Here is a 12,463-nt window from a genome sequence, read left to right on the forward strand (position 1 = left end):
GCGGTGGGTCAGTCATGGTGTGGGGTGGCATTTGTGGCCCTCCATGTGCTCGCCAGAGGTAGCCTGACTGCCATTAGGTACCGAGATGAGATCCTCAGACCCCTTGTGAGACCATATGCTGGTGCGGTTGGCCCTGTGTTCCTCCTAATGCAAGACAATGCTAGACCTCATGTGGCTGGAGTGTGTCAGCAGTTCCTGCAAGAGGGAGGCATTGATGCTATGGACTGGCCCGCCCATTTCCCAGACCTGAATCCAATTGAGCACATCTGGGACATCATGTCTCGCTCCATCCACCAACGCCACATTGCACCACAGACTGTCCAGGAGTTGGCGGATGCTTTAGTCCAGGTCTGGGAGGAGATCCCTCAGGAGACCATCCGCCACCTCATCAGGAGCATGCCCAGGCGTTGTAGGGAGGTCATACAAGCACGTGGAGGCCACACACACTACTGAGCCTCATTTTGACTTGTTTTAAGGACATTACATCAAAATTGGATCAGCCTGTAGTGTGGTTTTCCACTTTAATTTTGAGTGTGACTCCAGATCCAGACCCTCCATGGGTTGATAAATTTGATTTCCATTGATAATTTTTGTGTGATTTTGTTGTCGGCACATTCAACTATGTAAAGAAAAAAGTATTTAATAATATTTCATTCATTCAGATCTAGGATGTGTTATTTTAGTGTTCCCTTAATTTTTTTGAGCAGTGTGTGTATGTATATATATGTATCTCGCTCTCCTTGTCTTTCAAAAATGATCCTAATTTCTATCACCACACTCATTATTTTCATAATTGTCTGAAATATTAATTATTATTGCCCTTGTCTGTGTATAGTCTTCCTAATTCAGAAAGGCCATGCTCATCGCCATTCCGTCACCATTACTGGGGTAATGACTCTGCCCTGCTTTGTAGGTGACAACTACCAGCGCAGTATGTCTGTCCCAGTGTCTATACCTGTGACAGATACAGACACGATGGACCTGTCGTGCTCCTGGGACCTCCGGAGGACCATCTCCCCCCTCAAAGGAAAGGACATTAAAAAGAGCCCACCCAGCACCAGAAGCTTCCTGCCGTATGTCAAAACATCCTATACCCTCTGGTTCCCCATTCGATTACATCCGATTTGTGAAACAACTTCATTGTAGATCATTGCCTTACTGTTAATGCAATAGATCATCTCAAGATAGATGACCATGTCTTTTTCTAAATTGTCTGAAAAATCCAACTGCTCCATGATGAGCTTCCACCATATTGTCTTATTTTCCAATCGCTGCAGACCGAGGGGAGGAGTAGAGGAGAGGTCAGATTTTCAAGCAATTGAGATGGAGCCCATGCTAAATATTGCCAAAGACCATATTTGTATGGCAGAATGTTTTATCTATGTGACATTGGTGTATCTCGTCTCCACCTTGTGGTGGCCAGGGTGTCAGAGGAGCCCAGTGCTGTGGACACGACGGCTAGTCCAGCCACGTCAGGGGAGAACCTGGGCCTGTTCCTACTGAGGAAGGACAGCGAGAGGAGGGCCACACTGCACAGGATCCTCACTGAGTACATCACCGACGTGGTGCACAACATCCAGAACACACTACCTCAGGTATAGAGAGAGAGAGAGAGATCTTGGGCTGTATGTGTCAGAGTAGGAGTGCTGATCTAGGATCTGTTTTACCTTTTAGATCATAATGAATAAGACCGGATGGACCTGATCTTAGATCGGTACTTCTACTCTTTGACAATGTTTTAATATGGGCCCAGAGAAGGATCTATCCCTGATACAGTCAACTCCTGATACATGCAATGGCTTAGGATGGTTATGAGGGCATGCACTCAACTGATCGGAGCATGCATATATCCAGAGCAATTAAAGACAATGTATGGTGAAATAATATAATAATAATAAATGTCACTTAGCAGACTTTTACGTATGGTTGGTCCTGGGAAAGTGAACCCACTACCCTGGTGTTACAAGCACCATGCTCTACCAACTGAGCTACACAGGGCCACAAAGCACTTTAAACTGAGTTTACCCTTATCAGGAGTCTGCTGTACATGTTAGGTGTGAAAGAATGAGTGTTTATGTCTACATTTTACACTTGTAGGTTTCTTTGCCGATAATTATTTTAGAAGGTTTCCTCTCTCCTTGCCTCTAAGCAAACAGACGTTGGGTCTGTGACCTCAGAGCACATCACTGAACTGATTGGCTGCCTGCGGGAGAACATCCGCTCTCCAGACAGAAGGCACCTGACCAACAGATTGGTGAAGTTGCGCTCCACACTGCTTGCTACAGCAGTACCCCTCAAAAGCCTGCGATCTGTGCTCTTCAGCTTCCAGGATGCGGTAGGTCACTGGAGGTCACCTCTGTGTTCATTCGGGTATGCAACGGAAAACATTACAAAACATCTTGCAACATCTTATTGGAGTAGTCCCTCCCTGTTCTTTATCATGTGGTACTTAATGAACATTACCCAGGAGTTGCATCGCCAGTCCTTGAGGACAGTAGCCCTGCCAGTTTCCATTTCTCCCTGGCACGTAAAAGATTGCTTACTGTCATTGATTGGCCATAGATTTCACACACGGTTCCTCAAGTATTAGACAGATAGTAATCACAAGGCCAGGGTGGACGGGGGATTGAACAGGGGGAGTCGTATATGTGTAAATAGCCAGGAGTTTTACCACAGGCTATGCATCACACCCAATCGTATTGTGCTAATCCGTTCTTCTCACTCACTCCCTCGTGTGTGTGTGTGTGTGTGTGTGTGTGTGTGTGTGTGTGTGTGTGTGTGTGTGTGTGTGTGTGTGTGTGTGTGTGTGTGTGTGTGTGTGTGTGTGTGTGTGTGTGTGTGTGTGTGTGTGTGTGTGTGTGTGTGTGTGTGTGTGTGTGTGTGTAGGTGAAAAAGGTGTTGAGGCAGCAGCAGGTGAAACCTCACTGGATGTTTGCTCTGGATAACCTGCTGAGGCAGGCCGTGCAGGACGCCATCACTGTACTATTACCAGGTAAGAACCAGCAGAGTCAGGCCTAATTCCATCTCAACTTCTATCCGTTGTATTGGACATAGAAATTCCTCATAGAACTCCTGTTCAATTTCATGATATGACTCTGGGATTTGGAATTGAGTCCATCCCCACCATTCAAAGACCTCACCACCTCCCAAATCCCGCACACACGCACACTCTTGCTCACACACACACCTCAATGTCTTTCAGAGCTCAAGCTACAGCTGCAGTCTTCCTTTGAGACGAAGGAGAGTAGCCCAGAGAGAGGGCAGCGGCCCAGTGAGCTAGTAAAGCTTTTGCCTGCAGTTTTCTCAGATGACCAGGTGGCGGCGCCAGCCGACACAGAGACCATAGAGGAGGTTTCAGAAAGCGCCTGCTTACCCAATGGCCTCCAGTACAACACTAACTGTCCCCTCAGTCAGGAACTGACAGATCTACGGCTAGAGACTCGCAGGTTCAGTGCCATTTACTTAGCTGTTTATATTATATTGCTTTGTTGGCATGACAAAAAAAATGCATTTGTATTGTCATGTTTTTCTTTATTCCACCTTTTAACCTGGGGTTTCCTTTCATTTCAACTTTAGTATAATGGGCTTTAAAATGTAAAGAAAATAGTCATTCCTACAGATTCAGTGAAAAGTGCCAGTACACCACCAAGTGCCAGTACACCACCAAGTGCCAGTACACCACCAAGTGCCAGCACACCACCAATGATTACATTGCAACCAGTTACAACGGTTACAATGTACTGTTACTTCAGGCCTGGTCCATAATGACTAATTGTATTTTCAGACTGCTGACTCAGCTGAGTGAGAAAGAGCGGGAATACCAGGAGCTACTGAGGAACTCTGTCCAGAGGAGACAGGATCAGATCGACACTACCAGGAACACATCAGAACCCACAGGTAATGTTTTCAGATCCCACTCCGTCCCAAAGCAGTCTGATTGCTGCTAATGTCAGCCCATTTAAGGCTAGTGTGTTGGTAAACATTGTACGTTTGGGTGAAGTACCTTAGTGAGCCTAATTCTGTCACTCTGCCACACCTTAATATGTAGCAAGGCCGAGCACTCTTTGCCTAATAAATAATGAATATCGGGCGTTAAAATCCTGTGTGTTTTTGTATACATGTAGACACTGGAGGTTGAAGCTTGTGGTATGACAGTGTCCCCACAAGTTACAGCATGCCTACTGTCATGTTCCTAAAATGGAGAGACGGAATGCCATTGAGACAGTTTGTAGGCTTTGTGATTCACACCCTGTGTTTCTAGATCTCTCTCCACACCTCACCCTCAGACAGTGGATTTCTGCTTTACTGGTTTGAGTTTAAGGCGTGTCGCTCATTGCCGCTGAGATTCGAGACTTGGAACCAGATGTGTCAGTCATAATAATGATTAGAAACTGGCATCGGAAAATGTTGGCCTGTTTTTGTTTATAAGACCCTAATTAACGCTTTTGCTTTTTTATCTGTCAGGTTTACTTCCTTTACCCATGTTAACGCATACTGTCGCGAATAGCCCGACCGGGACTCAAAACCTCAGTCCATGTGACTGTCAGTCGAACACCTTAACCATACCTGAAAATCTGCATTTGAAATACTCACAATGTTCAGCTTAGTAGCATGATGGTGCAAACTGGTGACCAGATCATACCGACTTGTCTTCTCATCCTCCTGTAGATACCGAGTTGTCCCTGCAGATAAGTTTGAACCCAGAAGTCAAGTCATTGGTTTGCTGGCTGAAGGCTATCCCAGTAGATCAGGACACCATAGACAAGGTAAGGAACTTCAAAAACGACTTTGTGTTTTAATGATGTGGGATTGGTTATCAAAATATGGTGTGGCTATTGATTTATGGGTAACTACATGCATGGAATAAACCATCTAATTGGTGAAAAGAGCCTTATTCACATTATAATAATATGACAAATCACAAAAGTCTATACCACGAAAAATCTGAAAAAATAGGAAGTAATGTAGCTCGGTTTCAGTCCGTGTTTGCGTGAGGCTTGTTCTCACTGTGCTTTTGTTTGTAGTTACTCTCTCACGGGTTCACCTTGGACTGTCTCCTCACCATGGCCTGCAGGGATGACTTGATGTACTGTGCCATAAGGTGAACTTCCTCCTCCAATCATGTTCGCTCATCCTTAAAGCAGAAACAGGAAACTGATCTACGCTAATGAGGAAAACCCATTGTTTTCTGTTTGGATGTTTATGTCGTTATTCAAAGGACTGTGAAAGTACTGTGAATCGCTGAGATGTGTCAATGTGTGACTAGGGATCTGTGCAGTAGGAGGGTGTATGGATGTGACACCCACCCACACACACAAAGGGTCTGTACTGTAATGGTTGTATTTTTTACTGTTACTGTTTCTCCACAGAGGAGGGATGCTGTGTCGTGTCTGGGCGGCCATCACAACACAGAGGAAGTCACAGCTCAAATCTCAGCTCAGCACACACTCTGAAGAGGACGAGGACACCATTCTCTGATGGGTCATTACGTGTTCCACTAATAGGCTGGTCCTATAAACACAACATGGTACAAATTTACTGAGTCTGTGAATTTGTGTCATAGTTAAGATGCAGGAATTAGTGTGTGTGTCAGTGTGTGTGCGCATGTACGGTTTTCTGAGAACAAGATAATCATGTCATAAAAATTGGGACCTACCTTAGTATTTCCCCAAAGATGTTATATTGAAACTGAAATGGTTACAAAAAGATGGATGAACAGTCAAGGATATGTTTTTCTGTCATTTCTTATTGTGAATAACTGTACTTGTAAAACGGGTTCGGAGAAATCTGCAGTCTGATTGGCTGAAATGGGGTTCTAAACCATTGACAATTCCCTGATATTCGGAGGGGTGAGGGGGGATATTTAGGGCCAACAGCTGTCATATTTTTACCTCAATAGATACTCCGTGCCTCCATGATACTTCACATTCATTTGTTAGTTTGGTGTGTAGTATAAAACAAAATGTACCTCTTTAATGTACACCATTTCTGAGCTCTTCGCAGGGCCTAGGACTTGAAGAAAAGTTATGTTATTGATGGTAAATATACACTTTTGCGAGAATGTGTTCTGGTGATTGGTCATTTAAATAAGTGGAATAGTGGTGTCTGTAATAGGTATATACCACATACTGGTGGTGTCTGTAATAGGTGTATACCACATACTGGTGGTGTCTGTAATAGGTGTATACCACATACTGGTGGTGTCTGTAATAGGTGTATACCACATACTGGTGGTGTCTGTAATAGGTGTATACCACATACTGGTGGTGTCTGTAATAGGTGTATACCACATACTGGTGGTGTCTGTAATAGGTGTATACCACATACTGGTGGTGTCTGTAATAGGTGTATACCACATACTGGTGGTGTCTGTAATAGGTGTATACCACATACTGGTGGTGTCTGTAATAGGTGTATACCACATACTGGTGGTGTCTGTAATAGGTGTATACCACATACTGGTGGTGTCTGTAATAGGTGTATATGGGTCTTTCGATAAAGAAAGGGGCCAATGTTCATGTTAAAAATGTCATATGTTTAAATATGATTTTTCTCTGTTTCACATTTGTAGTTACAGGAATAAAAGTCTTGGTAGGCATAATTACTAACGCCACCTAGCAACAACAAAACATCTACATGTCATTCAAAATGTCACATGAAACATGGACACTGCATGTTTCTTTGTCATGCCTAGTAGCCAGGTCTGTTTGTGCTTTAGTCAACTTCTCTATAATTTATAGCCCTGCTAAACATTCCTGATTTTGTGGTATCCAATTGTCTTATCGCTGCAACTCCCGTACAGACTCGGGAGAGGCTAAGGTCGAGAGCCGTGCGTCCCCTGAAACAAAACCCAACCAAGCCGCACTGCTTCTTGACACAATGCCCGCTTAATCCGGAAGCCAGCCGCACTAACGTGTCGGAGGAAACACCGTATACCTGGCGACCGTGTCAGCGTGCACTGCACCCGGCCCGCCACAGGAGTCGCTAGTGTGCGATGGGACAAGGACATCCCTGCCGGCCCAACCCTCCTCTAACCCGGACGACGCTGGGCCAATTGTGCGCCGCCCCATTGGTCTCCCGGTCGCGGCCGGCTGCAACAGAGCCTGGACTTGAACCTAGAATCTCTAGCGGCACAGCTATTACTGCGATGCAGTGCCTTAGACCACTGCACCACTCGGGAGGCCCAAAAGTCATTTGAAATGTTTTTTTTAATTTTAATTTTAAAACGAAACAATTGACCGTTTTCACATTCCCGATTGCTCCATTTTAACTCAGGAAAACAAACGATCAAAACGTACACGGACTGTATTCTTATCTCAGGAATCCTGACTTAATGTTGTCCACGGAGTAGGCTAATTATCTTGACCGCCGTAACAACATGGACACAGACATGTTCTGTCACTCCTCGAGATCAACAGTAATTCCTGCACTTTGGCTGTTGTTCAATCACATGCAATATAACAGGAGCTCTTTATCGCTTGACTGACGTTCAACAAAACAAATCCTGAATCAGATGATGTAGCGCGATAATGTCCCCCTCACACTAAACAGCTAGACATCAAATGCGCAACAAACAACTATTATGCATACAGTGGGAAGAAAAAGTATGTGAACCCTTTGGAATTATCTGGATTTAGATCTGATCTTCATCTAAGTCACAACAGACAATCACAAGCTGCTTAAACTAATAACACACAAATTATTATACTTTTCTTCTCTATATTGAATGCATCATTTAAACATTCACAGTGTAGGTTGGAGAAAAATAATGACTTCTCCAAAAGCTAATTGGAGTCAGGTGTCAGCTAACTTAGAGTATAATCATTGTGACAAGATTGGAGATGTTGGTTAGAGCTGCCCTGCCCTGTTAAAAAACACTCACAAAATTTGAGTTTGCTATTCACAAGAAGCATTGCCTGATGTGAACCATGCCTCAAACAAAAGAGATCTCAGAAGACCTAAGATTAAGAATTGTTGACTTACATCAGGGGTGTCAAAGTCAAATGGACGGAGGGCCAAATAAAAAAATCAGCTACAAGACGAGGGCCGGACTGTTCGAATGTTAATTGAAAAATTTTTAAATGACGCATATAGTCTAGTGAACCTAATTGAACCTACTGAAAACCTAACAAATATATTACAATATGATCAGATAAATAAAGCAATATTTTCTTATGGCTCTGTCAGTAATCTTTAATTTTCAACAGACACAAAAGACAAATTTCCTTTATATAAATATCCCCATAACATGAACATTAAATGAAAGAAACCGGTATTCAAGGCACCATCAGTAGACTATATTTTCTATTTTAGCAAAAGTGGGCTAAATTTACTTCAAAGAAAAAACAATAATAGCAATTTTCTATCATCCACTCAACTGAAATATTTTTAAAATATAATTGGATTGAAATACAAAAAAATAAAGTGCAAAAATCTATTAATCAAAAACAACACTTTGTTTAAGGAGAAGTAACATGCAGTGAAAACAAATATTAAATTTTAACTTTTAAACTTGAACTGAGTAAAAACTCTAAATATGTGATTGCACAGTAATGTTCACTTGTTTGAGGTTGAGGGTGATACTTGGTGGTGTCCCATCTTTTCCACAAGTTCATCAATGTTCGGGGTAAGGCTCTGAGCTGAAGAAATCCTCAGAATTGAGTGGAGGTGTTCAGCAGTAAGTCGACTTCTGTGTGATGTTTTGTTCAGGTTCATCAAAGAAAACAGTTGTTCACACAGGTATGTGCTGCCAAACATAGACAACGTTTGAGCAGCCTGGATGCGCAGCTGGGGCATTGTGCCGGGGAGGAAACGGGCGAACTCCGCAGCACCCACTGCCGCATATTTTGCCCTCAGTGCATCATTGCATTGGAGGTCAATCAACTCCATTTGGAGGTTTGGTGGTGAGCTTTCCACGTCAACAGCAAATGGGTTACCGAGCAGTTCCAACCTGCTTTTTTGTGCTTCAAAGTCAGCAAATCGGCGTCGAAAGTCAGCGGCAAGCATACCTATTTTATCAGCCAACTGTGTGCTCGGGAACGCACTGGTAGAGAGCTTCTCTTTCATGGTCTGGCAGCTGGGAAAGTGGCTCAAATTTTCTTTCCGCATCTGCGTCTCCCACAGAGTCAGTTTGGTTTTAAATGCCTTCACTGTACTGTACATATCAGAGATGACACGATCCCGACCCTGCAGCTGCAAGTTTATTGCATTCAGATGACTCGTAATGTCACACAGAAAAGCCATTTCACACAGAAACATTTCGTCTCGGAGTTGTGTTGTGTCTTTCCCTTTGCTGTCCAAGAACAGACAAATCTCCTCACGAAGCTCGAAACATCTTTGAAGCACCTTTCCCTGGCTTAGCCATCGCACCTCTGTGTGATAAGGCAAATCACCATGCTCCGTTTCTAACTCCGTCAGAAATGCCTTGAACTGGCGGTGATTCAAACCTTTGGCTCTGATAAAGTTAACTGTGCGCGTGATGATGCTCATTACATGCTCCATTTTCAAGGCTTTACCGCACAACGCTTCCTGGTGTATGATACAATGATAAGCTGTCAGCTCACCTGTCGCGTTTTCCTCTTGCATCTTTTCCCGTATCTTCGCCACCAGTCCGCTCCTGTGTCCACACATCGCAGGTGCTCCGTCGGTTGTCAAACCCACGAGTTTTTCCCAAGGCAGCTCCATCTCATTTACACATCTTGACACCTCTTCATACAAATCATGCCCCGTAGTTGTGCCATGCATAGGACGTAAAGCCAAAAACTCCTCTGTCACGCTTAGGTTGGAGTCCACTCCGCGGATGAAAATTGACAACTGGGCAATGTCAGAAATGTCGGTGCTCTCATCCACAGCCAAGGAATATGCAATAAAATCTTTTCCCTTTTTCACAAGCTGCTCTTTTAGATTGATGGACAACTGGTCTACTCTCTCGGCAATGGTGTTTCTGCTCAGACTCACATTTAAAAAGAGTTGCCTTTTTTCTGGGCAAACTTCGTCACAAACTTTAATCATGCAGTTTTTGATGAAATCCCCCTCCGTAAATGGCCGGGCTGATTTAGCGATCTCTTCTGCCAAAATAAAACTGGCCTTGACAGCAGCCTGGCCTTGTGATTTGGCTTTTTTGAACAGAGCCTGTCGAGATTTGAGGCCTCGTTTTAATTCCTCTGCCTTTTGTAGCCTTTGTTCCATGTCCATATTCTTGTTTTTGTCCGCGTGTTTCGTTTCATAATGTCGTCTCAGATTATACTCTTTCAGTACCGCCACACTTTCTCCACACAGAAGACACACAGGTTTTCCAGCTACCTTCGTGAACATATACTCCGACTCCCACCTTGTTTGAAACCCCCGGTTCTCAGTATCCACCTTCCGTTTTGCCATTTTTGATGGGTATCTGAAAGTTAATTTTACTGTGATGCTGACGACTGCTGTGCCAATAAATATTGAAATGAAGCAGCCTACTGCTCGGTGCGTCACCTTTGCATTGTGGGAAATGTAGTATTGGTGCGTGTAAAAGATCTGCGGGCTGCCGGCTTGCTGCGGGCCGGTTCTAATAATAAATCAAGATCATCCCAGGGGCCGTAAAAAACCTTCTTGCGGGCCGGATGTGGCCCGCGGGCCTTGACTCTGACATATGTGACTTACATAAAGCTGGAAAGGGTTACAAAAGTATCTCTAAAAGCCTTGAAGTTCATCAGTTCAGCACTGTTGCTACTCTCCGTAGGAGTGGCCGTCCTGCAAAGATGACTGCAAGAGGAGAATGCTCAATGAGGTTAAGAAGAATCCTAGAGTATCAGCTAAAGACTTACATAAATCTGTTGATGAGTCTACAATAAGTAAAACCCTAAACAAGAATGGTGTTCATAGGAGGACACCACGGAAGAAGCCACTGCTGTCTTAAAAAAAAATGTCTGCACATCTGAAGTTTGCAAAAGAGCATCTGGATGTTCCAAAATATTCCAAAATATTCCAAATATTCCAAAATATTCTGTGGACAGATGAAACTAAAGTTGAGTTGTTTGGAAGGAACACACAACACTATGTGTGGAGAAAAAAAGTCACAGCGCACCAACATCAAAACCTCATTCCAATGGTAAAGTATGGTGAAGGGAGCATCATGGTTTGGGGCTGCTTTGCTGCCTCAGGGCCTGGACAGCTTGCTATCATCGCCGGAAAAATGTATTCCCATGTTTATTAAGACATTTTGCAGGAGAATGTAAGGCTATCTGTCCGCCAATTGAAGCTCAACAGAAGTTGGGTGATGCAGCAGGACATTGACCCAAAACACAGAAGTAAATCAACAACAGAATGGCTTCAAAAGAAGTAAATACGCCTTCTGGAGTGGCCCAATCAGAGTCCTGACCTCAACCCGATTGAGATGCTGTGGCATGACCTCAAGAGAGCAGTTCACACCAGACATCCCCAGAATATTGCTGAACTGAAACAGTTTTGTAAAGAGGAATGTTCTAAATTTCCTCCTGACCGTTGTGCAGGTCTGATCCGCAACTACAGGAAGCGTTTGGTTGAGGTTATTGCTGCCAAAGGAGGGTCAACCAGTTATTAAATCCAAGGGTTCACATACTTTTCCCGCCCAGTACTGTGAATGTTTGCACAGTGTGTTCAATAAAGACATGGGAACGTATAATTGTGTTGTTAGTTTAAGCAGACTGTTTGTCTATTGTTGTGACCTATTGTTGTGAATTTTATGACCAATTTATGCAGAAGTCCAGGTCTTCCAAAGGGTTCACATACTTTTTTGTGCCTCTGTAATTATGTTAAAGTTACTCTTTCTGTTAAATGCATTCGATTTTGCAATCGCATGCATTATTTTCGACGTGTGTGTGCCCTTCGAAGCTGTTTTCACACTAACACAGGGAGGTACAACATGTTACGAGGTTACAGTGACTTCTGAGATCTCCATACAAAAAAAGTGTCCGACAGCAATATCCAGGAATTTTACAGGATCAAGTTCAATGTGTAATTCATTTGTTTAGTATATGATATAACAACAAACAGTATTATAAATGTAAGGAAAGAAAGGAAAAATTCCAAATATGACAAAGGGTTTAAACAGGTTTTGATTCTACTCATGAATTATACTGAACAGTTCATATAAGGGATTCAGTCCATTTCAATCAATGAATTAGGCCCTAATCTATGGATTTCACATGACTGGGAATACAGATACTGTATGTATCTGTTGGTCACCGATACTTTAAAAAAAAAAGTAGGGGTGTGGATCAGAAAACCAGCCAGTATGTGGTGTGACCACCATTTGACTCATGCAGTGCGACACATCTCTTTTGCATAGAGTTGATCAGGCTGTTGATTGTGGCCTGTGGAATGTTGTTCCACGCTTCAATGGCTGTGTGAAGTTGCTAGATATTGGTGGGAACTGGGACATGCTGTCGTAAACATCAACCCTGAGCATCCCAAACTTGCTCAATGGGTGAGTATGCAGGCCATA

The 12,463-nt window shown here is 43.5% G+C and overlaps 1 protein-coding gene across 2 annotated transcripts in view; it reads left to right on the forward strand.

Moving 5' to 3' along the window:
• Positions 1 to 6,629, forward strand: part of LOC139393641 (mitogen-activated protein kinase kinase kinase 5-like) — a 35,503-nt gene extending 28,874 nt beyond the window's left edge. The window contains exons 20-28 of one of the 2 annotated variants that reach the window (XM_071141997.1): positions 914 to 1,073; positions 1,424 to 1,595; positions 2,150 to 2,335; positions 2,887 to 2,992; positions 3,203 to 3,446; positions 3,785 to 3,897; positions 4,669 to 4,766; positions 5,025 to 5,101; positions 5,370 to 6,061. In XM_071141997.1, the coding sequence (XP_070998098.1) occupies positions 914 to 1,073; positions 1,424 to 1,595; positions 2,150 to 2,335; positions 2,887 to 2,992; positions 3,203 to 3,446; positions 3,785 to 3,897; positions 4,669 to 4,766; positions 5,025 to 5,101; positions 5,370 to 5,478 (1,265 nt within the window). In that variant the 3' untranslated portion in view covers positions 5,479 to 6,061. Of the gene's footprint in view, positions 1 to 913; positions 1,074 to 1,423; positions 1,596 to 2,125; positions 2,336 to 2,886; positions 2,993 to 3,202; positions 3,447 to 3,784; positions 3,898 to 4,668; positions 4,767 to 5,024; positions 5,102 to 5,369 lie in introns of both variants that reach the window. The other variant, XM_071141995.1, reaches the window with a different exon arrangement.
• The last annotated feature ends 5,834 nt before the right edge of the window (positions 6,630 to 12,463 follow it).

This window comes from Oncorhynchus clarkii, chromosome 3 (genome assembly GCF_045791955.1).
Source record: "Oncorhynchus clarkii lewisi isolate Uvic-CL-2024 chromosome 3, UVic_Ocla_1.0, whole genome shotgun sequence".
Lineage (NCBI taxonomy): Eukaryota > Metazoa > Chordata > Actinopteri > Salmoniformes > Salmonidae > Oncorhynchus > Oncorhynchus clarkii.